General features: G+C 38.7%; 1 protein-coding gene across 1 annotated transcript in view; it reads left to right on the top strand.

Moving 5' to 3' along the window:
• The window catches only part of PRIM2 (primase, DNA, polypeptide 2 (58kDa)), a 131849-nt gene that overhangs the window by 79351 nt on the left and 24894 nt on the right, over positions 1 to 27604 (top strand). Inside the window, exons 8-9 of the mRNA XM_010565804.1 lie at positions 4889 to 4961; positions 6094 to 6279. Of these exons, the coding sequence (XP_010564106.1) occupies positions 4889 to 4961; positions 6094 to 6279 (259 nt within the window). The remainder of the gene's footprint in view (positions 1 to 4888; positions 4962 to 6093; positions 6280 to 27604) is intronic.

Below are 27604 nucleotides of genomic sequence, written 5' to 3'. Positions count from 1 at the left end.
TGGTTTGTGTTGTACTGTGTTTTCAAACCAGCAGCAGGAAGCTCTTTGGCAACATTTAATGACATGAAAAAATGAGGACCATTGACCATAGAACAAAGGATAGTCTTAATTTTTTTTTTTTTTTTCAAGGTGTATGGGTTTGCATGGCAAGGTTTTGGTAGCAGGGGGGCTACAGGGGTGGCTTGTGTGAGGAGCTGCTAGAAGCTTCCCCCATGTCCAACAGAGCCAATACCAGCCCTCTCCAAGATGGACCTACCGCTGCCCAAGGCCGAGCCCATCAGTGACAGTGGTTGTGCCTCTGAGAGAACGTATTTTAAGAAGGGAAAAAAGTTGCTGCGTGACAGAAACTGCAGGCAGAGAGAGGAGTGAGAAGATGTGAGAGCAACAGCCCCGCAGACCCCCAGGTCAGTGCAGAAGGAGGGGAGGAGGTGCTCCAGGCACCAGAGCAGAGATTCCCCTGCAGCCCATGGGGAAGACCATGGTGAGGCAGGCTGTCCCCTGCAGCCCAGGGAGGTCCACAGTGGAGCAGATCTCCACCTGCAGCCAGGGGAGAGAGGACCCCACGCCGGAGTAGGGGGATGCCCGAAGGTGGCTGTGACCCCATGGGAAGCCAGTGCTGGAGCAGGGTCCTGGCAGGACCTGTGGCCCCATGGAGACAGGAGCCCACGCTGGAGCAGGTTTGCTGGCAGGACTTGTGACCCCGCGGGGGACCCACGCTGGAGCAGTCTGTGCCTGAAGGACTGCAGCCTGGGGAAGGGACCCACACTGGAGCAGTTTGTGAAGAACTGCAGCCCGTGGGAAGGACTCACGTTGGAGAAGTTTGTGGAGGACTCTCTTCCGTGGGAGAGACCCCATGCTGGAGCAGGGGGCAAGTGAGGAGTCCTCCCCCTGAGGAGGAAGGAGTGGCAGAGACAACGAGTGATGAACTGACCCCAACCTGATTCCCCGTCCCCCTGTGCCATTGTGGGGGAGGAGGTAGAGAGAAAATCAGGAGCGAAGTTAAGTCCAAGAATAAGGGAGGGGTGGGGGGGGAAGGTGTTTTAAGATTTGGTTTTCTTTCTCATTACCCTACTCTGATTTGATTGGTAATAAACCCAAGGTAGTTTTCCCCAAGTTGAGTCTGTTTTGCCTGTGATGCTAATAGGTGAATGATCTCTCCCTGTCCTTATCTTGATCCATGAGCCTTTTGTTATATTTTCTCTCCCCTGTCCAGCTGAGGAGGGGAGTGATAGAGCAGCTTTGGTGGGCACCTGAAGTGATTAGGGTAGAGCAGCTTAAGAAGTTACCAGCACTCATCCTGGAATGTGATAACTGACGGGTCATTTTCCTAATTGGTTGTTTTGCAAAAAAAAAGTGAAGTTGCCTAAGCAACAGCTGTTTTCTGCTGTTCTATGCTTTGATGGTAATATTTTTGGGACTGTGTTTTTTGTTTTGTTTGTAGTTTGCCTAAGTGAAGTGATGCAGATCTGGTTCTGCAAGGAAATTTAGATACTTTAGTAGAATCAGTAGTAATAGACATACACACCTCAAATACTTTTAATTATTTATCCATTTTTGAGTAATGAAAAAAACAACTATTAAGTACAGTAAGCTTGCCTAGTGCTCCAGTGTGTGCCAGACCAAATGAATGCATGTATAATTAAACAAATGATTTGTACTGTAGTAAAATCAACTCTTGGCTATATGCTTTTCACACTTTACAGTATTTGAATGTCACAAAATAATCTGTAGTACCTAGCATCATTATTTAGCTAAATTCCTTTTTTCTGGAGTTAACCTCTATATGCTTTCAGAAGATTTAAGAAATTATCTTTGTTACTTGCAGAATCTGTCTTGCACAAAGAAATTTGGTCTTACCCAGACTTTGCAACCTGGTTTTTGGACCAATATGCTGTATCCAAAGTCCCTGTTAGATTTATTGCTTGCTGTACTGTCACTTTTGAGTTCAGCTGGGTTCTGCTGTAAGCATTTCTCTTGGCCTGTTCTGCAGCCCTGCATATATCCTCATTCAAGAAGTCTACATATTTAAAAGTAAAAGCTGGGCATTAGATGCTTGTATTTGATTTGAAATGACTTTGGTGACAATGTTGACGTGACTGTCTCTGCTGTAGTGTAGGGTTACCTGAATCTAGGTCATGTATCAGAAGTAGTTTCGTTGCAGTATGAATGCAAGATGAGGCAGCACATGCAAAGTCCTGTGCTATTTTGGCTAGACAGCTACTGTCAGGAGTTAATGTGTTTCTATGTCAGTACTGCAGTAAAAGCCTTCCCAGCTTTTTATTGGTACACGTAAGTAGTTTTTGAGTTTTTACTTTTCCCTCATGGTAGATGTTCATAGTGATACATAAGTTTGTTTGTGTTTTTAAAATGCTACACAAGTAGCAAAGTACAAGAGGTTCTTGATCACTAGAACAAAGCAAAAGTGAACCCTGCATTCACAAAGAATGAGGAGAAGGATCCGTGGAACTATAGGCTGGTCAGCCTCATCTCGGTTCCAAACATATGAAGGACAAGAAGGTGATCATGAGTGGTGTTGCGGTTTAAGCCCAGCCAGTAACAAAGCACCACAGAGCCGCTCTCTCACTCCTCCTCCGCGGCCCGGGTGGGATGGGGAGGAGAAAATACAAAAATGCTTGTGGGTCGAGACAAGGACAGGGAGGGATCACTTACCACTTATGGTCATGGGCAAAAGACAGACTCAAGTTGGGGAATAAACAAAATCAATTTAATTTACTACAAATCAAATCAAAACAAGGATAATGAGAAGTAAACCCAAATCTTAAAACACCTTCCCCCACCCCTCCCTCTTTCCCGGCTCAACTCCACTCCCAGTTTTCTCTACCTCCTCCCCCACAGTGGCACAGGGGGACGAGGAATGGGAGTTGTGGTCAGTTTGCGATGTTGTCTCTGCCTCTCCTTCCTCCTCAGGGGGAGGAGTCCTCACTCTTCCCCTGCTCCAGCATGGGGTCCTTCCCACGGCAGACAGTCCTCCACTAACTTCTCCAACGTGAGTCCTTTCTGCAGGCTGCAGTCCTTCAGTCACAAACTGCTCCAGTGCGGGCTTTCCCATGGAGTCACAGCCATTTCGGGGGCACCCACCTCCTCTGGCGTGGGCTCCTCCCCGGGCTGCAGGAGGGCATCTGCTCCCCCGCTCCCCTCCACGGGCTGGGGGGGACAGCCTGCCACCTCCCTGCGGGCTGTGGGGGCATCCCCTCCTCCTTCCCTGACCTCGGGATCCGCAGAGGGGTTCCTCTCACATCCCGCTCCCCTGACTCCCTCACGGGGCGTTCCCCTTCTGAAATCTCTTCTCCCAGAGGCGCTACCGCCATTGCTGAGGGGCTCGGCGTGGGCCAGAGGCGGGTCCGGCTCCAAGCCGGGGCAGCTTCCAGCAGCTTCTCCCAGGAGCCAGCCCTGTGGACCCCTCCCCTGCTACCAAAAAAACCTGTGCCACACAAACCCATAACAAGCAGTCAGCATGGATTTGTGAATGGGAAATTATGCTTGACCAACCTCATAGCTAATCATTTTATAACAGAAGGCTCAATAGATAGGGGGGAAAGCAGTAGGTATTGTTTATCTTGACTTTAGCAAGGATTTTGACACTGTCTCTTGCAACATCCTTATCGACAACTGATCAATTATGGGTTAGGTAAATGGACAGTAAGGTGGACTGAAAACTGGCTGAAGTGCTGTGGTCAGAGGTTTGTGATCAGGGGCATTAAGACTAGCTGGAGGCCAGTCACTAATGGAGTACCTCAGGGGTCAATACCGGCTCCTCTATAGAATTAGCTATTTCTTTAATATCATAGGTGATGGGACAGAGTGGGCACTCGGCAAGTCTAAGATGATAAAAAACTGTGAGGAATGTTTTACACCAGATGGGTGTGCTGCCTTTCAGATGGACTTGCGCAGGCTGGAGAGATGGGCTGACAGGAACCCTATGAAGTTCAATGACAGGGAATGCCAAGCCCTGCATCTGGGGAGGAGTAACCCCAGGTACCAGTATAGGCTGAATGGCTGTGAAACAGGGTTGCAGAAGAGGGCCTTGGGGTCCTGGTGGACAACAAGCTGACTATGAACCACCAGTGTACCCCTGAAGCAAAGAAAGCTAACAGTCTCTTGGGCGGCATTAGGAAGAGCACTCCAGCAGGCAGAGGGAGGTGATCCTTCCCCTCTACTCAGCCACATCTGCAGGGCTGTGTCCAGTCCTGGGCTCCCCAGTACATAACAAGGAGAGGCTGAGAGCGCCGAGATTGTTCAGCCTGGAGGAGATAAATTTCAGGAGGGTGTGTGTGTGAATCTTATCAGCGCATATAAACAGATGTCTGATAAGCGGGATACCACTCTTCTCAGTGGTATCCAGTGATAGGCCAGGAGGAAATGGGCACAAACTGAAATACAGGAAATTCCACTTAAACATAAGAAAACAGTTTTTTACTGCCAGGGTGGTCAAACACTGGAACAGGTTGCTCAGAAGGTTATGGAGTCTTTGTCCTTGGAGATGCTCAAAACCCAGCTGGATGAGATGCTTAGCAACCTGCTGTAGGGTAACTCTGGTTTCAGCAGGGGCTTGGACTAGATGATCTTCAGAGGTCTCTCTCAGCCTCAGCAGTAGCGTGGTCCTGTGATCTGAATTCTGAATGACCCCTCACTACCCCTTTCAGGTAAAGGGAGGGAGGGTTTCTTTACCGTGTTTACTCTAATGTTGGTTTTATAAATCTTAATTACTTATGTAACTATCAAATACTGTTTTCTTGGTTTTGCCTGATATAAAATATTTGCAGACCTTAATTGGTAAAACAATTTCTTTCTAAATTTGTAAACTTAAAAAAAAATAAATTTTTTGAACAGTTTTAAATTATGTTGTACTGTTTGCTTTTTTTTTCAGCCATTCTTATGTCGGCCCAGATTACAGTGTGCAAAAGAACACTGGAAAAATTTCTCTAGAACAGATTGATGCTGTAAGTCCTCTGTGTTTGAGCTATATTGTATGTTGATACGTAACTTTTAAAATTCAAATACTCTTTGTACAGTTAACATATAGAGTCTTTATCTTTTTTTGATTCATACTTGCTTTGTAACTCTTGAGAACTACTTGAATGAAACTATGATAAAGTTTAAAAGGAGCAGAATTAACTGAAAATACATCTAATCAGGATTTAGACTGGAGCTATATGAATTGCTTAATTTGCTGCTTAATTTTGTGTACTTTCACAAATACCTAACACAATTATAAGTAGAGTGTAACAAAATTTTCTTATTTAATAATTCTGCAGCCCATGATGTTTAGTTTATGATTATTGCATTGCAATATTAGCCTTTTCAGTGCTGTTTTTTTGACTTTTGAGTTACAGAAGGGTTTTTCAAAACAAGGAAGTAAGTAAAATGGATGTAAAACCACCTCAATGGTGCAGAGACAATTAAAAACACATTACAACTCCTTTATCTGAACTTCAGAAATCGTTTGTGTTTTCAGTGTCTGTCTTAACCATGACAGTGTTCCTTTAGTAGTAAATTCCATGGCATGACTCAACTGTTAAAAATAAAAATGCAAAGCCCAAGTAAACTTGAACACTATATTTTTTTTATCTCCGAGATCTTGCTTTTTAAGAAATAGTATTCTTCAGGGGAAGAACCTGCAGATTGGTTGTAATGGATTTTACTCCTGCTTGTAGTTTTTCAAAGATGTTTAAAAAACCCCAAATAATCTCCCCCCGCGCTCCCAACCCCAGAAAACTTAACAAAGGTCGCCTTGCCCTTCTAGAATAAGGAAGAAGCAAGAAACATTGTAATGGAACTATGGATATATTTTTTCTGATGGTACTTAAACCTTTCTTGCTTTGTAACAGAAAATATTCTGATATTACCACCTGTATTACTCTGTGTTTTGGATTTTGTTCTTGAGATGGTTATTGGATGTGATGGCTTAAGGATACACTTGTGTTATCATCAGTCTCAAGGTGCTCTGCATATGCATATCTTTTCTTACAGCCATTGGCATTTTCAAGTGGAGCTAATTAATAATCACAATAAGCATATATCCTACAAATTAAAGGATCAGTATGCCTCAAACACAGATTTTTCTCTTGACAGCTTTCAGGGAAATCATTCCCTCTTTGCATGCGCCAGTTGCACAAAGCCCTACGTGATAACCATCATCTCCGTCACGGAGGCCGTATGCAATACGGACTGTTCTTAAAAGGCATTGGCTTGACTCTGGAACAGGCACTGGAATTTTGGAAGAAAGAATTTATCAGAGGAAAAGTGGATGCAGACAAGGTAATTCAACAAATGAAAAATATCTAAATATATGAATGTGAGGATGTAGTTAATTTGTACATTGAGCTACATATTTGGATAGATTCTTGTTAAAGTAGATAATTGGGCAAAAGGCACAGTTATGTCTTTTAAAGGTGGGAGGTTTTTTCCTCTTTACTTATGATTTTATTAATTTTATTGATCATTCTCCTAAAGCATGGGGAAAAAAGGCAAGCCACAAAGAGGCTTTTTATAGATGAGGACTAGAAAAATCTTACTTTACCACTAAATCACTCGGAAACCAATGTCCTTTATGAAATACAGGTACTATGGGACTAAATTAAATCACCAGGCAGGTAACTGACTACAGACAGTACTATCTGAAAGGCAAGGTTAGCCTTTTTTTGTTGGTTAATTACAAAGAAAAAAATAAAAATAATTGGACAGCTATGTGTAAGGTGAGCTTGCCCTAGCAAATTTAGTCTAAGAATAAAAGAAGAAACTGGAGGTGAATGAAGACAGACGAGTGAGTTCAAGGAAATAGTGAGAAAATGCTGTTCGGTGCAGTGGGCAGTATTGTTGATATATTAGTCATTGGTCTAACCCTTGCTAATATTTTTGAGAGTATTGTGAGTGAGGAAAGTGTAACGTACATGTACTGTCTCTTTGCGAGCATGAAAAATGCATGCCAGTTTTTGGAGATTTGTGACCTGCTCCTTGCCTTGAAAAGCCTAGGTAGAATCAAGCAGGCTTCCTCTTTCATCTGTCTCTGCCTGGCCTGTGGCATGTGTTAGAGCAGATGTTTCAGACCTTATGTCGTTTTTGTTTGGACTGTGATACTTTGCATCTAATATTGTGAGATCTCAGCTTTCCAGAGTACTATGAAGTATTTTGGAGTGTTTGGTAGACAATCTTTTGTTAGCTTAGGTTTTCTCTGGGACGTGGCTATTTATACAAGATATGGGGCAGAAAGTAATACTAACTACAATGAATTATGGTACATATGTCTCTTTTAAGTCCTGGAAGATAAATCCACTGGTCTGCAGATTTTTTGGGAAGGAGAAAGGGATTTGAAGGTATAATTTGAAGGAGTACCTAAACCTCTGTAAATCTAGCTCCTTAAATGGGATATGATTTAAGAGGAGATATGTATTTTGTTAAAAAAGAAATCCAACATGCATTCCCTTACAAAGATTTCAAGAAAGGATTTGAAGAGAGGTAATAACTTAAATTTTGCAGTTGAATGCCAATTAATTCCTAGTCGAATTAGGAAAATACAGACTTTTCACTTGCAATTCCCTGTGCTTAAAGGAAATTGAAATAATAAAAACAAGCTATCAGAAAAAATAACTGTGTAAATATATACATTTATGATTTCTGTTTTAAAAAAATATCATGTGAACAGGTCTGATTCCACCTGCTTGTGCTTTGACCCTAGGTGTATGCACATGTATGAAGACATGGATGCACCTTGGATCCTGTTTTCAGTCACAGGGTTATTATGACTTTCTACTATAGCATCTCTCAGAATCATAGAATTGTTTAGGTTGGAAAACACCTTTAAGATCATTGAGTCCCACTGTCAATCCAACACCACCATGCCCACTAAACCATGTCCTGAAACTCTTGATAGACCCTAGAAATAAATGAAGTTTTATGATCCTGTGTTTAGCTTCAGACCTTAGAAAGCATATTGTGAGTGAAGCAAGGGGTTGTAGTTACTGTATTTTTCAGAAGCAGGCTGCTATTTCCACGTAATTTTCATTCTTCTCGAGTTATAGATAACCAACTTCAGACTTGGGTAAAAAAAAAAGCTGATTTTTCACACCTGTAATTGAAGTCAGTGGCCTGTGGTTTTTCACAGTAAAATGCCACATAATGTTTAATGTCCTGAAAAAATGAAGATTAATACAATTCTTATTGGTAGTTTCTTCTTTTGACATTTTTATTTTCTGACACTCATTCCATTGTTCCTTTCCTGTAGAGTGGAGAAAATTATACTGTTTTGTCTTACCGGAGCATTGTGAAGATACATGCATGATACTTGCTAAAGACTAAGACTATTTTTTACTGACTGGTGTATTGCAAAGAGGGAGTGTTCAATTTGCTGCAAATGGTTATGGTTTCAAAATTGTGTATTCACATTCATCTTAATGGCTTCAACATTTACACCAGTTCTCAATCCTAATAATTCTTGGCACACAACTTCAGTCTTCAGCAGGAAGGAAGTTACCTTGACACATCAGCGGTGCACTGGAGTGCCTACCACCAGGTTAAGCATAGGCACAAGGAAAACTTGCACTAAAAAGAACTCCTCCCATGCTCTGAATCACTGATGTGGACATACCCCAGGGCTCATTGATAAAAACACTGTAGAAAAGTTTTCAAGAAACAGTATTTTAGCTTTAGAGAGGAATCTGTAAAGTATATTGTAAATGAAGTGTGAAACCATGTATTCAATGGGGGGAAAAAAACCCCCAAAACAAGTAGGGACTACACAGGAAGCACTGAAACCAGTTGACATGCTCTTTTGGAAAGTGGGGGGGAATGATCATGTACTGGCACGTTCACAACAGACACAAATGCAAAGCACAAAATAAAATGGTTTTTTTCTTTAGGCACTGTAATTAAAATTACTCTGCTAACCGCTAGGCTAGGAGTGCCTAAATGGTAAATTATTATTGTTCAGATGATAGGATCAACTGTCAAATGGTGGTAGATGTGTTACTTCTGACTGGTTATGCCAGTTGGCTTCATAACCTCAGTGTTATTTGAAGGCTGGTTTGTTTTTTCTATAAAATGTAATCTTACTCTAAACAGATATTAATTCCCATAGATTCTTTTGCATGCTGTTCTTGTTGCTTAAAAAGTAACCCCCCCCCAAAAAAAAACCCAAAGAGGGGAGTAACTCCAGTATGCTTTTAAAGTATTTGAAACAAGACAGTAGTAAGATCAATCAAGGCAAATTAAATAATTAGAGTACAGTTGCAAAAATTCTCTGATGAATTGAAAATAAAATCCTCTCATAGTGGAGATTGTTACTTGGCTGTTATTGTTTTCAATATGATTTCTATATGATTAGTCTGTGAATGTGAAATAGGAGACTTGAAAGATAATGTGGTGTTTAGAACAAAGGAAAGAGTGAAAGCTGGATCAGTTTCCTTAGGGCATTATTCAGTTACTTTTTGAGCTAATAGCCTGGAATCAAGGTTTTGATGCAGATAGATGACTTTAGGGCAACCCGTCACTTTTTGCTTTCCTTTGCTACATACATACTTGTGATATATATTCTTTTTCTTAGCAGTATTTGGTGCACGGTGGTATAAAATTCTTTCTTTAGTACTCTGATTATTTACCACTTTTTACAGAAGAGACAGTTGCTAGTTGTGCACTTCCGTGTTGAAAAATAATTCCTTTGATACTGCAATTTGATATTGCACTGGTATTATTGTTGCATATACTACTGAAGTGCATCTGAAAATTGTGCAAGAGTTCGGGTTTTAAAAAAATTATTTATTTAATAAATCTCAAAAACTTAAGCATTACTATATTTACAAAATTACCCTGATGACAGAACAGCTTTTTCGTCCTTGTGACCTCTTACTCAGAACAAGACATGGCTCTTTAGCCCCTGTGTTCTAGAACTCTTTCCTGGGGGATGTGGTGGTATTCAGGCTAGTGAAGCCTCTTGTTCTTCTTGACTTAGTTTTCCAGATCATCTTACTGCATACATACGTCTTGTTGTTTTCTGTAGCAGTTGGTCATAAGTGGCAATAACCAGACTGTTTTCTAGTTGTCAGAGGTTCCTGTCTGAGGCGTGCCTCCTCATCCCTTCCTGCTAGTGAAGGTCCTCATGACAGACGTTTTCCTGGAAGAAGGAAGAGGAGCATTTACTCAGACTTAACCTTGCTCAGAGTCTGTGATTGGTAAAGAAGCAAAGCCTTCACAATGAAGCTTTTGAGCTTCAGTTGATTATTAATATATTCTAGATGTTTCTCCTACATGTGATGATCATGTATGAAACTGAGGACAGACAACTTGCCAGCCATATACTGCATCAATATGCAAAGGAATAGGTCTCCTACTCTGTTTAGAAGTGGTGAAACTTTGGGAAGAAGACACGTCCCAATGAGGTAGTTCCAGTGATTTGATTTTCCTGGCTCTTCCATTTCTTTCCTAGATGATCTTAGGAGGTCCTTGAATCTGGATTCAGAAGTAAGGCTTTACCTTGATTGCAAAGAGCTGGTGCTGAATGTTTCTACCAGGGCCAACCAGAAATTCCATGAGGGGGAGCTTGACTGGAGACCTCCTGAGGTCCTTTCCAGCTTGAATTATCCTGTGATTCTGCATACAGGTCTGAATGCAGGTAGAAGTACATTTTTCTGAGGGCCAGCCACTAGAGGGAGACACGATCATAAGGAATAAACAAATATAACGTATAGATGTAAACTAGAAGTGCTTATGCTATAATGCTTTGTAGGTCTATCCAATTATATTATACATCCTCCCCCCCCCCCCCCCACCCCCCCCCTCTATTTAAATGAAAATAAAAATAGGCGCTTGATATCATCTTTGGGGCAGTGCTTTTAAGCATGCACAACTATCCCCAATGCAATTCATAATGCATGGATTATGTGGTGGTTCTTTAAAACAACCTCCACCTCCTTAAATCCCCAGGAATATTTTCTTTATCAGTCAGTTGGTTACGTTTGGTTTTGGTATTTTACTTTCTTATTTCTTTGAGATTTGGGGGTTGATTTGCAGCTAGATTCTTTTTTTACTTGCCCCCTTTATATTGGGTAATGGTGCCTACTATTTTGGGAACATATTTTGATTCATAAATGAGAAAAGGATCTTTATTCTGTCACATTTTAATTATAATTCTCTAATTGAATGTCATTTACTACTTTTATTCTTGAATTATTTAAACCTTACAAATCTGCAGCCTAGAGTGACAGCAAGCCACAATATTTGACATCTAAGAGATAAAGATATAAATATAATTGAAAATCCTCTATGCAGATTAAAATCTGATCTTTTTTTAATTGTACATCAGTAGTACTGTAATACAAATAGATGGCTAAGCTTGAATTCTCCTGAGATGTATAAAGGCTATTATAGAACTTTAAGAAAATGTTTGCTCTCTTCTAGGATATTAGAAAAATGTAATAAAAGTCCAGCATATATTACCTGTAAAATCTTATCCCCCTGAAATCTGTGGAAGTGGAAGAGTACGTCATGGTAACAAAGTATTAATGTAGTTAAGCATATTGCCCTTGCTTTCATTGGTTATCAGGGGAATAGATAGTCAAGTTCTTGATTAAATTGTATTTTTGTGTTAAACTCATCATAAAATGAAATAGAATTTTTTTTCCTCTACCAGTGACTGTAAAAATTAGCTTCAGTAGAACCACTTACTATCTGTATTTCTCTTTCATTATTGGGAAATCATCATTTCATACTTTAGTTGTAGTGAGATATAACAGGTGAATTTTAAAGATTTTGAGTGAATGATTTTTATTCTGTATTGGGAAAAATGACATTCTTTTCATAACATTATTATATGTTGAATGGCTATGCTTACCTAGTATAACTGAGCATAAAGTAAGTCAAAATACTGTTATGTTTCAAAATGTTTTTTGTATTCTACAAACAAAGTTAGCTCTTGAAGTTGCTTTAATAGCAGGCTAAAAGTGATGTAATTGTCAGAAGAAACATGAAAATGCATTTTCATTTACATGACTCATTTTGATTCCCAAACTTACTATTGAATTTACATTAAACCTTTTCTTTAAATGCAAGTTTGAAGAAAAAAAACAGTAATATGCAATTGTTATGGGGATTTCAAGACAGTAGGTGGTCCAAGTGCATCCTAGGTATGTAGGCTTGAAGTAAAAGTTAATATTTAGTTTTAATTTCAACCCCAAAGGCTAAAGAAAAGGACTCTTAGATTTCAGTATTCCTGAGTTCTTTTGTGTGGTTTTGGGGTTGGTTTTTTTGTTGTTGTTTTATTTGGTTTTGGTATAGTCCTTTGTGGTATTCCTCTGAACAGCCAGGTCTATGAAATCAGAGTATTTGTGCAAAACTGTGAAGTGGCTTGAACAAGATGTCTGTTGTTAGGAGCTGAACAGTCTTTGCCACAGTGATACACTGAACACCAAGTTAACAATGTCGATAGTGTGAACTCCATAGTAATGTTAGTTTCCAGAAATCAGCTTTATGGCAGTGAATCAATGATCAGGAGATCTACTCCTTTCATACAGCTTCCTTAATGTTTTTTTTTTGCATATAGATTGAAGCCTGGAGGTTAACAGGCACATTGTTCAAATGGGACATAACTGTTGTTGAAGATGGTATTCATGTGAAGAGAGATGGCTGCTGAGATCTGTTAGCTAGTGTGATCTTGACTGAAGAGGGTAGTCTGGAGTTTGTTTTATATTTTAATAAACACTACAGAAGAGGTGTTTTGAGTGAATTTGGTTTATAGTCAAAATTTATACAACTAGGCATGAGAATTAAAAGCATGACTTGAAGCCATAAATGCGTGGATTACTGTTGTTGTTTCTGAGTCAAGCTGAATTAGTAGAATTTTCTTGTTGGTTGTAGTTGGAAAAACGTTTTGTTTTCTTTCCTTTGGCTACAGTAATTTGCTAATAAAAAGCAATGAGGAGTTGGACTCAATAACTAAAAATCCTGAGCACTTAACATTGTGGGAAGCTATTGCGTTTCCCCCTTTGGTTCCATATGAAAGGTTAGAGCTGAGCCTGAAAACTAGGAATTTCTTGCAAAACCTCTGTGGTCTGGCCACAGAGTTTAGTCCAAGGGATCATAATATCTTTCTTTAGCTGAATGGAAATAAGCTTCAATTGTCATTAAAATTGGGGTTTTTTTGGCAATAACTATATCACAGTAAGTATGTTAAGTCTATGCAAGATTCTTGCTATCATATATTATCATTTTTATCTAAAGTTGTGTTTTATAGATGGGAATTTGTCTTCTGTGTCCTTCGTGTCCTGTGCGCGTTCATTTACGCTTGCTAGCATTCTGCTCCCTTCTCTTGTGGAGCACTTCGGAATTTTGAAACACTCAAATGAGTGCTGTTGGCATATTACTGACATACTGGTCTGCATGGCTTGATTTCTTCAGTTTGTTTTGTGTACCTATTGACCAAAGCAATAGGAAAGAGATCTGTAACAGATTCTGGAAGTGAGAGGACTGAGAAAGCATGCTCACAGGGGTTGCATTTGATTGTATTCCAAGAAGTATGATGAAACGTGAATACCTTCTTGCAGAGTCCTGTTCAATTCTGCTGAGTCCTAGGAAGGTGCTGGGATAAGATTCCTCACTGACTCTATTAAATGTAGAGAATATTAGCAATGCCTGTAAACACATAACCCTGGCCTGTGGCTAAAGGGAAGTCACTGTCAGCGTTGTCCATGTTACTTCTGTTTACTGTTGTGGATGCAATAATCCTGGAAAGACTGCAGAAAACTAGCTCATCTAGTTAGAGCTAGAGATAGCTGTTTGCTTCCTGTTTAATTAAGCATCGTGAGATCAAATCAAAATAGTTTAAAGTTGTTTGCATCAGATGATGATTTTTATTAGGACTTATGGTTAAGTAGTAGTATGGAACTGCTGTCGTTAAAATAACATGTCATGTTGTATTTATGGCCATCACTGCATGATATGATTAATAACACAAGTTTTGCAAAGCAGTTGATACTATTTCTACTTTCCTGTAAATAGGAAATCCTGACTGCTGCAAAGAGATTTACCAGTAACATCTATCTACATTGTTCACAATACTCAAACAAACGTGTGCAAGTTTGTAGGTATTGCTGCTCTGACTTCTTTATTAAACAAAGAGTATAGATATGTGTTTTGTGACTCTTTCTCTCATAGTCCATTTTACTTCTTTTTCCAGATTAGGCAAGTAAATTAAGCACATCATAGCTCCAATTGACATGTAAGAAATCAGATGGTAAGAAATCAGATGTGACTATAAGATGAGATGTTCTTTGTGATACATGGTAGAAATGTCTTACCACTTCAGCAAAATAAGGTGAAAGTAATCAGTTTTTCACCATTTATACCCATATGCAATGTCTGTAATCATGACTGAAAAGGTACTGTTAACTTACACCTTTATATAACAAATACATAAATAAATTAATATATATGTGTGCGTATATGTGTGTGTATATAACCGGCACATGATTTAACTGTATTCAGAAGTTTAAAAAATTGGAGTAAGAATAGTAATACATGGTAAGTGGTGCATAATGTTGTGCTGTTGAATCCAACTGGCTAACTTGGGTGGTATTTAAATTTACAGGTAGAATATTCACCAGTAAAGGGGTTGCCCCCCCTTCCGCCACCCCCCAAATTAATGATGCTTTTTAGTAACAATTAATGGAGTTATTGGGATTTCCAAAATTATTCATGTTCACTTTTTTTACCCCTAGTGGTATATGCTGCATCAATTCCCTGTACCTTTTGGCAGGGGAATAATCTGCAACTTCAGTTGGTACTGTTTTCTTTCAGTGTGTGTTAGAGTTTTGTTTTGCCTGCCACATCCGGAGTTCTGAGCACTAGAAGGAATAAAACCAAACCAAACACATACGTTTTTACCCTTTTACTTGTAAGGTTGTATTTTACTTTAAACCAATATTGCCTGAGCTTTTAAACCTGAGGCTCTTACTGGTTTATCGGTAAAGTTTGGGATACTAAAGAGAAAGTGTCTTTGGGACATAATTATGTAGATTTAAGAGAGTGATATAGTTTTAATTATGCCCTGTAGCTAATGTAGATGCATATTAAACTCAATCATGCTTCTATGTATTTCCTTCTGAAACTTTTTCTCAGGCCTTAAGCTACTAATCAGCTTATCAGTGTATCTTACAGTTACCTAAGCTTACTGAATATTGACAAGAATCTGTCTCACTAACTGTCATTTTATATTTTAACTTTTTTTGTAAGACAGTATCTTTCTTACAGAAACTTTGTTTTTAAAAAAACCCTTAGAAAAAAAAAAAAAGTTAATTTTTGTGTAATAGATTGAAATCTTAAAGCAATATTTTTTCAATGAAATGGAGCTGGTATAAAGACGTTGTTTTTCACCATATTTTTGTTTCATAGGTGTTATTCAAATAAACCACAACTGGTGGTGATGTACTAGAAAACATAAAATAATTTTTCCATACTGTAGAACCTTTTTAGAATTTTATGTATAAAAATGGATGTTAAAGCCAGACGTTTAATTTTTTTGTAGTCTTGAACCGCTCATCAGACTTGCACTTTATTATCTCTATAGAAAGGTTGTGTACTTGTCAGAAGAGGTTTCTGTTTTATTAGTCATCACAGCAGCAGTAAAGAAGTAAGTTCATGATGTTTTAAGAAAAGTAATAGATGGGTTTGTCTATCTGGTTGCCAAATTTCTAAGTTCAGCAATTGTGAAGTATCTGAGCATCACTAAATACAGTCTTTAGCAGGCTCTGTTGAATACCTTCTTAACCATGCAGCTCTCTCTTTATAGCCATCTGCTGAAAAACACCTGCTGTATGTTGCCACATACACCACCAGTAATGTATTTAAGCTCTTCAGCTATTTACTCCAAGTTCTGAAACAGGGGTTAACTGTTTTTGAGATGCAAATCTATTCATTTGTATCTTTTTATTACATTCCAGGACAAACTGAATGACATAGCAGGTCTCTTCCAGTTGTGTTTCTGTGCTTTTTGAACAGAAGAGTTTTGATAGAATAGTTTATTAATCTTGATATCATTGTTTGAAAGAGTATTTTAAAATTATTTTATTAAATGTTAAGATTTCCTGTAATCATATAAACTGACTTCCAAAACAAAACCCAGAATTCTGTATACTTTGCCTTCTCTTTTGATAATGTCCATGTAATTGTCGTAACATCATATAGCTGTCATACTCCATCTGTCTATATTCAGCCAGCAAATCATGGCTATATTTCATATTCAGTCATCCAGAAAAGCAGCATGCTGTATCAACTGTGCACTTTGCTGATATACCACATAGGCATGATGTAGATAAAAATGTATTTTTACTTTCAGAATTAATTTAACATTCTGCCACATGTCTTTGAAATCTATTGAATCTCATGAATAAAGACAGGACAGCTCTTTTATACATTATTTGTGCTATGCACAATTTATATTTCAGAAATTTAATATATTGATTTAGGAAACTTAAATTACTGTGATAGGGCTGAAGTATTTCAACATTATAGAGGTTACTACTGCTAGAAAGAAGGTTAGGTTCTGATTTTATATTGAAACGTACAATGCTATTTAGCTGTGAAACTGAATTCAGCATAATGTAGTGTGCTCTGAGCTTTTCCTGTTCCCTATGTCCCTTCTTAAGTCCACTCGCACAAGGAGAAAAACAAATGTCCCTGCTGTACATGGGGGAGCAGAAGGGGTCTTTATGGCAAGTTTCGTTGTTTAAATTCCAATTTTTTTTCTTTTTCTAATTCATCTACTTAATGGAGTTGGGTTTGGGGCATGAGGACTGGGGCAATACCAGTGAAACTCTGAGGAATCTTTTTATTTTTTTTTTTAAAAAACAAAAAAGTTTTTTTAGATTAATTACAATCATTGGGCTTTTTCTTGTGTTTTGTTACCAGAGTTATTTCCCTGTTTTCAGAATCTTACAGCAGGCACTGAAAAGTAGGGTGCATGTTACTTCTCCTGAGACAGTTCAGAGCAGTCTGGCAGTAGAGCTTCTTTATTTTTCCGTTTGCATTTTCCCTGCATTCAAGACATCTTTTAATTAATGGTGAATTAATAAAAGTTAAAAAAAAATAAAATTTAAAGATGGGGAAAATAGTCTTGTGTGGTTTAAAACAAGCTTTCTTCTGTTGTTGAATGCAGAAAGACTCTTGTCATACTTGCAGTGTAAAGTTCAAATATGTCTTGATTGCAGTGCACTGTCCATAAGGTAGAGTACAAAAGGGTCTTTATATGTAAGCAGTTCTCCTTATTATGGCAGCAAGGGCTAATATCTGTTTTTCTGCACTTCTCTTTCCTTTGAATATGATCTTAAAATGTGATTTTGTCTTTTATTGTGCTCTTAATAAAGAAAAAAATCTGGTTTTACAGCAGAGTTTTTACAGAGAGAATGCCAGTGTTCTTGAGCCAAACTGTGCTGTTTGGAGAGTTCCAATATGTAGTTTACTCTGTTTAAACAGGCTGACAAACATAAAATCTCCACATACGGTTTTGTGTTTTAATGCCTTGTTTTTGTCATTCTTTTATGACTGCATCAAAAAAGTTAAGCCTACATGTTTCAAGAGTAGACATAAGGAATACTTATCAGTCTGAGGAAACATATTCATTACTCAGCCTCCTTGTAGTTTTATTTTCAGACTTACTTGATTTTTTCCAATGATCAATTTATGCAGATTTTTTTTTTTTTTAATATGCACTTATACTGGGGATTTGCTGGTATCTTGAGACATTACGTGAGTGGGCACTTAATATCGTTCTGTTCTGACACTGATCCTTGTCCAAGAGGTTTAACTATATCTCAGTAAAAGGCAAGTTTTTTGCCACAGTTGTATCACATGTTGATATCTTTGTCAGTTGGATTGGTTGAAAGCATATTCTCCAGCCCAAGTCACTGGATCTCTGAGTGATGCTGTATCTTCTGCAAATCTGAGGCTTAAGGTAAAATTGAATCTCTTGGACTTTACTGTATCTCATTACAGCCTAGATTAGGTCAGTCATGGATTTCTAATGAATGAGGAGTGCTTTGCTGCTGGACTGTTAAAACCTGATGGTAACACCAATTTACCACTCAATCTTATATCAATGAAGAAGGCCTGCCTTTGTGTTTTTAACTCACCTTGCTTCTGGCATGCCTTTTGTCATTTAATGCTGAACTTGGCTTCATATGTCATTCTGATCAGTGTATAGATTGAGGAATAACAGTCTATAAAGGATTCCTAATAACATTGCTACATCACAAGGGTGCTTGCAAGAAGATGCGATGATAAATTAAGAAAGTAATTCAACGATACCTAATCAGTCAAGATGGGGAGTGCTTATTCAGGTGAACTCCCTGTGCAGGTATGTGGTTTTAAAAGGGAAGAACAGTTCTGTGGTTTAAGTAGTCCAAAAGGTGTGCAAAACCTTCCAGTCTCTGCTTCAAAGTTTGCAGGTTTAGGGAATGCTGCGTAGTTCAACCAGCTTGGAAAATACAAATAATTCAAGTGAGCACATGATGTCTTCCACTGTGTCAGGAGATGATTGCTCTTTGGAAATGATGCATAGACAGAGAACTTCAACTGTTGTGGTGACCTTGCTGAGATCTTTTGACTCTCTGGCAGAGGTACTGAGTAGAACTGTGATATTGGATAATGAGCCAGACTTCCTTGGATTAATTCCAGTATCCTCTAGAGGTCTTTGAAATTGGGAACACCCTAGCATAGGTGAATTGCAGCCTGTGCCAGCAGCAGTGATTTTCAAGAGCAGATCAATACGCACTGTTCCTTTGGACTAATTTCTGGTGCTGTGGTTGAACACATCTGTTGTTTTAATGCCAAGATTCTTGTTCAAAATGAGGCAGGTCCTGCTAATTTTGATTGGCTGGAATGGCTAAGAAAATTTTTCCTCAGACCTTCTCTCATTTGTGAGTTTCTCTTTTACTATCCCAGCGACCTGGGAGTCATCATACCCTGCTAAATTTCCAGTTTGTAGTATGGCTGCTTGGATAGCTTTGCTTTCTGGTATGCTTTTTCTCCTTCCTTATAAGAAAATTTATTATTACTAGAATGAAGGAGCCTGCTATCCTAGACTGTTGAGTTAAATGATAACAATTGGACATGGTAACACATTGGACTATTTTCAGTGAAGCAGGAGATATCCCAAATATCTAGGGTATGAGCCGGAGCCAGGATCTCCTCTAAATCTCTTCCGAAGTCCATTTGGCTGCCAGTTTGGCCGCTTGCAGTCTGGTCTGCTGAATGCCTCTGTCTTTTCATCCGGATGTTGTGGCAGACTAGTGAGATAAACCCTCTGTTGGCGTGCAGTCTAAACCTCATGTCCCAGTCCTGCATTTTATTGCTGCTTGGTCTTATAACCAGAGTCCAGTTGGATACATTTCAGGATTCTTCACAAAGTGAAAACATGTCTCCATGCTGACATCAGTCTTCTTTCCTATTTCTTCCCTATACGTTTAGGGTTTTATTGTACATGCTGATCTAGGTTCCAGTATACGCCACAGTGTAATAGATCATGAGCTACATGAGACTGTAAATGTGTTATATGTTCACTGTGCTCAAATAAAACTATAGAACATCATATGAGAGCACTCTTGTTTAGAGTATTGATAGAGCTTGGATAAGCAGTAGGAATTTAGGTTTTGGACTTTGCAGAGGTCCCTGGCCAGTCTTCATCCATCTTCTCTGAAAATCTGTAATACGTGCTGCAGTAGTATACTTATAAGTATGGATTTCTCCCAATTCTGATACAGACTTACTGAATTTCTTTTCTCCTTGGTATACATATTCTTTGCACTGGGATCCTAAGCTGCTGTTATGATCAATAGAGATCTAGCCTATACAGTCAATAGTGTCTAGAGAATGATTTATTTAATGAGCCTCTAGGTGCCTATGTTAGGGTAAGTTGAATTGCTCCCCAGGCTCCTCTGATTGCATTGACCTCCATTGACAATAATGGGAGACGTCTGGATTTAGATGTGTGGAGCTGAATCTTATTCCTACAGATGCACACATTTAGTTACTATTCTACTTCTGTTTAACTTTCTTAGTCGTTTTTTATTGTACCACATGCCAAATTTCTGTCTACTTTGCAATCTGTTAACACTCTTACATCTCTTTCAGTGATAATGCTTTCCGTGCATTCAGTGCTTTGCCGTTGAATGTTTTGGGGACTCTTATTCTCTGCCATTTCTTGTGAAACGAATAGCCTGGCTAATTTACTGCTTACCTTCTGCTGAAAGGTACACTTCCAAGTTACATCGGTTAACTTCCCTGAATATTGAAATGTGAGAAACACTGATTGAAAAACATCAGCAGAACAATCTGAAAGGCATTGGTGTGCTTGTAATCCATGGAGTACCAGAAGTGCAGTGTGGGGTTTTTTCCTAACTGAATGAGGTTTCTTGGTTTAGAAATTGATTATTGGATTTTTTTTTCCATCTCATATTAAACTTTCTAAATTAGTGTTTTATGGACTAAATATTTAGTAAAGGATTCAAGATTGTTCTCTGATGTTAGAAAGACTTTTCTTAAGACTTCCTTAAAACTGTAGAGAATGGTCTGCAGAAATCTGTTGAAAAAAGCCCATGTTTACAGTAATCAGGTTTATTGAGTGTTCATTTGTTATTTGAAGGAAAATATCAAAGTATTTTTATAGATACTTAAGAAAAGCGTGGTATCTCTTATGGTGCTGTCAAATATTGCCATTTTAATTGAGCTGTTTTAATTCTTGTTTAAAATAAGGTTTAATATTTTCTTCTATTTAAAAAAAAGCAACAGAAGTTCTCATCACCTGTTCAGTGTTAATTACCATCTAAAATATTTATTTTCTTGCTATAATTCCCAATTTCATTCTAATTCTTGATTATAATTCATAAACATGACTATTTCTTTTTGTAGTTGTTTCATTTGAAATGACAAGGAATTTACACCTCTATGTTCAGTAACATTCGGAACCTCCAGCATGAAACTTTCAGTATTTTCAATAAGATTATGTATTAATTTGTTAGTGGAATTCTGATACAGGTGAAATTGTCACCCACAAGCTGATTTTTGCCTTAAAACGGCTGTTCTTTCAGATTTTTCTTTTTTTGACAGTGTTACTGAAAATTTTGCAGTAAGTTAAGCAAATATTCAGGAAAAATAATGATTCTTGGGAATATCAAAACAGTGATATTCACAGATACATAGCATTTTCATCTTTTTCTAAGTTTGTAATTTTTGGAAATATTACCGATATTAGAGAAAATTACTAGTATAATTAGTAGAGTACTGTGTGAAATGACTTAGGCATTATAATCCCATAAAGAATTGGAGATCAGTGCAGTGTAATATGGAAAGGGTTTATTTCTTTCAGATATATCTCTTTTTCTCTAAGAAAAATGCTACGTATAGGTGATTCTATGCCAAGAAAGTAAGACATTATGCTGGGGGAATCAGATCATGTTCTGTAGAAATAATCTTTAAACAAAGACTACTGTATAATTCTGTAGTCACAGAGACATTTCAGTTTACTAGAAGTAGAAATTAATCAAGTATTATAACAAACATAACTTAGTATTTTTTTTCCTACTCTTACTGGTGAACATTAAAACGAAGTCACAATTTTACATGCTCTTAATTGTTGTTTAAAGTAGTTTTTAAAGTAGCATTTACCTTTATGATGTCCACAAGCTGTTATACTCACGGAAACTTATAGTGGCCGTCTACAAAAGAGCATTCTTCCTTGTGCCAGTTTCTTGTTTAGAGGCTTCAGTTTGAAAGCAACTCCTTCATTGTTTGCTGCAAACAATCAAATCTGAATTGAAATGTCTCTTCTTTGACCATCTGTTTTGAAATACATCTTCTGTATCTGAATTTTTCAATATAATGTACATGAAACATTAACAGACAAAAAAAAGTATTGATAACTTAGATACAGAAAGAAGTACTGCAGTGTCTTGAAGTAGCTTATAAAATCTTTCATAGATTACCAAGTGTGTGCCTAAGTAAAATCATGTTGTTATAGCAGATGGCTTTAAGATGTGTTGTGCTGATAATTTGATGCAGTGTCTTAAGGCAGAAGACAGCCTGCTATGGTTTATTTTATATTTTTCCTGGTTCAAAGTCTTGGTCCATGTAAATGTGTGGAGAAATAGTGTATGTAAATTGTATATTTAGCTATGTTATAGTAAGGCAAGCTTAGACTACTGTAAATAAAAGCCTACATTATCATGTTTTTGCATGAGTGGTCTGGGGTAGCCCAAAAAGTAGTTCATCAGCCACACAGTTTATATTCATGTGGGTAGTACACAAGGAGTTTGACCGAAACTTTGCTGATTTCCTTGTGGTAGATGGAGCCATCTCCAGGGCAAAGTAGTTCTTGCCTCATGTGGTTTGGAAAACCTGAAACTGGAGGGGAAGAGGTTTTTCGTACTTGATGTAAATCAGTCTGTAATGACTGCTACACAATATATTAGAATTTTCCAGCTCAATTTTAGCTGATGTCTCTGATCTGTACCTTTAAGGTACAAATTGTGCTACAGGTGGAGAATTTAGGATAAATTGAAACTTTTTGTTGTTGGCAGATGGAGAAGCATTTATTTGTGCTCCTCAATGACAACCGTGTTTGGGAAAAGATAACCTCAACTGGAGGTTATTTTAAGAGTGAGCTTAAAAAAAAAGTTGCTTGGAAAAAGATATGCCAACTTAGCAGTGTCAACAGTAATGATTTGAGTGACTTCCTAGGAAATGGATGAAAAAGTGAACAAATTATTTCAGAAGGTACACAAGTTTGTGCGATAAATTTATGAATTTGAAGCTGTTATCCATACAAGCTCAGCATTTTTAGACAGGAAATTATCCAATGACTGTTTAAAAAAGGTGTTAAACCATTACTACTTTGAATTTTGCAGAGTTGGAACTAATCTGGTGGTCAGCCAAGAAGCTAGACAAAATTACTGCAGTCATTTTGCTTAGTTGTTAGACTTTAAATAAATAAATCTCTCAGTACCATAAGGAATAGATGTATAAAAAATTGCATGAGTATATAAAAGTAGTTAAACCGAAACATGAAAGTTTTGCGGAAGTGTGAACCTGAGCACGCAGGGCTTGGAAGACCTGTCAGCAATTTATTTTCCATCCTAATACACACACTGAATATCTGAATTGATAACAAAATTTATGGAGGACCTAGTTCTATTTCCAGATCTGCATACTAATCTGCAAATACAACTGATAGAAGGAAAATAACTCTCACTGATGATGTTACTTTTATTCTGCTGTAGCTGGAAGGCCTTGGGAATGTTGTTTGTTATTGTTCTCTTTTGAAAGTGTATTCAGTTGTATCAAATTGTTGTGCAAAGCATTTGACACTGTCCCACACGACATACTTGTCTCTAAATTGGAGAGACATGGATTTGACAGATGGACCACTCGGTGGATAAGAAATTGGCTGGATGGTCACACTCAAAGGGTTGCGGTCAATGGCTCCATGTCCAAGTGGAGAGCAGTGACAAGTGGCGTTTGTCAGGGGTCGGTATTGGGACCAGTGCTGTTTAACATCTTTGTCAGTGACATGAACAGTGGAATCGAGTGCACCCTCAGCAAGTTTGCCGATGACACCAAGCTGTGTGGTGTGGTCGACACGCTGGAGGGAAGGGATGCCATCCAGAGGGCCCTTGATAGACTTTGAAAGGTGGGCCCGTGCGAACCTCATGAAGTTTAACAAGGCCAAGTGCAAGGTCCTGCACATGGATCGGGGCAATCCCAAGCACAAATACAGGCTGGGTAGAGAATGGATTGAGGGTAGCCCTGCGGAGAAAGACTTGCGGGTGTGGGTTGGCGAGAAGCTCAACAGGACCCAGCGATGTGCGTTTGCAGCCCAGAAAGCCAACCGTATCCTGGGCTGCATTAAAGGAAGTGTGACCAGCAGGTTGAGGGAGGTGATTCTCCCCTTCTACTCTGCTCTGGTGAGACCCCACCTGCAGTACTGCATTCAGCTCTGGGGCCCCCAACATAAGAAGGACGCAGACCTGTTGGAGCGAGTCCACAGGAGGGCCACGAAGGTGATCAGAGGGCTGGAGCACTTCTGTGAAGACAGGCTGAGGGAGTAGGGGTTGTTCAGCCTGGAGAAGAGAAGGCTCCGGAGGAGACCTTATAGCAGCCTGCCAGTACCTAAAGGGAACCTACAAGAAAGCTGGAGAGGGACTTCTTACAAGAGCATGTAGTGATAGGACAAGGGGTAATGGCTTTAAACTGCAAGAGGGTAGATTTAGATGAGATGTAAGGAAGAAATTCTTCACCATGAGGGTGGTGAGGCAGTGGAACAGGTTGCCCAGAGAGATTGTGGCTGCCCCATCCCTGGCAGTGTTCAAGGCCAGGTTGGATGGGGCTTTGAGCAACCTGGTCTATTGGAAGGTGTCCCTGCCCATGGCAGGGGGTTGGAAACTAGATGATCTTTAAGGTCCCTTCCAACCCAAACCATTCTGTGATTCTGTGATTCTATGAAATTGATAATTATGATGTACACATGACCCATTCTTCCTTCTTTGTTCTTCAGAGGAGAGCGTATACCTGCCAAATGGTCCTTTTGGTGTACATCCTCATTCCATATCCAAAGATCTTGTGTGCATTTTTGTGAGCAGAGTTTATTGAAAATAACATTTCCTTAAATTCCTGTCTGGAATGTAGTAATCTGGTATTAGGCTGTATCAGTTGCAGATTTATGCTTATATATATTTTTTTTTTGAACACCTTTTTATTTATACCTTACTTATACTTTAATTTATAACTTGTATGTCTTCTAGAGAAGGCTAGAAGTGTGTGTGTCTTAACTAAGAGTTATAAGGCAAATTAATCTGCATTAGTTGGATACTCATGTGAATATACCACATAAAAGCAAAATGTAAGTTCCTTGGTACAGTATGCTCATCTATGCCCAGGGAACTTTCCCTCAGCCTCCTTGATTCTGGCTTTGGACTAGTGGTTTAGTCCCACTGATCAGTGCTAAGAGCTTAGTTTCTTATAGGGAGAAGAAGTCTAAGAAAGTCTTGGTGTCACCTGTTCTGGGATCATCATAAGTACATTCAGTACCATACACTGGACATTTTGGTTCATTACAACAAATACTGATGCATAAAAACTCGAAACTACCCACTTGTCATCAGCAGTGCTTTTCAGACCAGGCGTCACGTGCATCCTATAGCCTCGCCTGGAGGAAAGAGAAGTCCTCAAAAAACTTGATATCTTCAGTGATGAAGTTAAAACTCACACTGCTGCTAATCCCAAGATTTGCACATGCCAGCCAGCACCTAAGTGATGAATTTTGATAGAGATGTTGTTAAAGGGCTGTCTTTGCCTCAGCTTCTTGGCTTCAGTGTGAATCAGTTCATGGCTTAAATGAGACATATTTCTTGATCCCTTTCTCCCTCATAGCCCATCCACCCAGCATATAAATTGCAAATGCCTTGCAGTTTTTGGAAAGCTTAGAGAGCTAAATAGAGGAAAAATAACTGAGATAGTTGAGATGTGGGCCATACAGTTAAAGAGTTGCAGAGAATCCCTGTTCCAAAGCCTTACCAACAGTAGGTGATCTAGTAGGTGTAGATACTCAATAATATAATGATGTTGTTTTAACATTGCTGTTTTATAACTCTGTAACATTGTAATTTTGGCAGTAAGTTTCCATTGATATTTAGCACAGACTAGGGTGGGATGTATGTGCATACTCAGTTTTTCTATGGTAATAGAATAATTTTTTGCCTTTGTATTCTTGAGTTTCTTTTGTCTCAATGGAAACTGTCAGGCAGAAAACAAGGTAAATGCACCCACTCATGCAGCATCTTTATTGTTGAGCAAGTTCATATCACACTTCAATAGAGTCCTCAAAAGTTCTTATAGGGCCATCACCAAAAAAGTGTTTTTTCAAATCACTTAATTCGAGTTTTGACCTTTTTCAGGTTTTTGCCATAATGACTTTACAGTAGATTGCAGTAGAATATACTGTAATAGTAGTTTTACAGGTTTTAAACTGTTTTTCTGACATAGTTTAAAACCAAGCAATTTATAAGCAGTTAGAATGTCCCTGCAAACACCTACATGCATGATGTGTGCTGCACATAATTTGTTTTATTTTGTTGAAGGAACTATGAAAATCCTACCACTTTGATTTGGGGGGTTGGAACAAATAGGAGGGGACAGTTCCCTACCTCTCTGCCTTCTCATTTCTGCACATTTCAAACATTTCTAATTATACCTTGATGCTTTTGCTGGCAAAAGGGATTGCTCCTGAGGTGGATTTTAGTTTGTGCCCATCCTAGAGTAACGGTATTAGGAAAGAGCGAGTCTGATCATTGAGTTCATCCCCCAATGTACAGAGAGGGCTGTTCCGCAGGATGTGTTTCCTGAAATGAAATGCCGCAATTCATGGTTTATTCCCACTGAGGATGACCACACAGCCTGTCGGATATTAGCCCTGCTAGAATCCCGTTTCCTTGATCAGTGATAAGAAACGCTGAATCACAAGGATGAGAGAGTTCTTAGTGAAGCATGTAACTGCGCGGGTGCTAACTTGCACCACGTAGCTATGTTATTTTCTGCCATCTGTCACTGGAAAAACTCTGAGATCCAAACAGGATTACAAGAAAGCAGTGAGAAAATACCCAACCTGTCCCAAGGCCATGTTGTGTTATTATGTAGCTGTTGTTTCTATTTACTGCAAGAGCTGCTTCTCTGCATAAAATAATGAGTTAGGTAGTAAAAGTAATTTCTGTGGGCATTAAGGCAAGTGATGTGAAAAGTACAGCTCAAGATTTTAGTATACAGAACTGTCAAAGAGGGGTGTTAATTTTCTGCCAAACTAAGCAATACATCCTGAAGCATACAAGATTTGCTTTTCCCGTACAAAAACCTAATTTAATCTAACGTAACTGCTTGCTCAAATATCCTTTGTTAAGCAAATGAAATATGCTTTCATTCATCTTTTGCAAAGAAGGAGGAAAGGTTCCGGAGCTTCCGGGTGGAAGAATAGGTGGCTGTAGGATCACAGACTCCATCTTCAGTTTAACAGGTTCACTCAGAGGCTTGTAATTAAAATATGCACATCTTTGTATTTGATGTTTGCTGTTTTTCTGGAGTAAATATACCATTTGCAGCTCCTGCAAGAGCAACAGCAGGACTCAGCTAAGGGGAGGGTACCTGTTCTCCTGGCCCTTCCCAAGTATGTGCACGCAACCTAGAGCACATCCTCATACAGTCTTACTCTTCTTTCTAAGGAAGAGTTGGTAAGCCCAGCTGTGTTGCTAGCAAAAATTGTCTTCATTTACTATTCAACCAACCAGTTCTTTTCTCTCCTGAGCAAAACGGTTGGCTTAGATAGGAATATTCCGACGTGCTGGATCCTGCCTGTGGCTATGCTGGAAAACACAATGCTGTTTGTTTTCTCTCTCTCTTTTCTTTTTTCTCTCCCTTTTAAAAAATCTTTTAAAATAGAATAAAGTGACTTTGTCAAATGCACAGTAAGGATTAATTGGTCTACGTTTGTTCAGAGCTTTGGATGTCTTAAGCCTTATTTGGAATGAGTGCTGAATATTACTCTTCTTGATACTTTGACTTGATT

Source organism: Haliaeetus leucocephalus, unplaced genomic scaffold (genome assembly GCF_000737465.1).
Source record: "Haliaeetus leucocephalus isolate CR32 unplaced genomic scaffold, Haliaeetus_leucocephalus-4.0 Scaffold195, whole genome shotgun sequence".
NCBI lineage: Eukaryota > Metazoa > Chordata > Aves > Accipitriformes > Accipitridae > Haliaeetus > Haliaeetus leucocephalus.
This window is presented reverse-complemented; position numbering and strand designations above follow the sequence as displayed.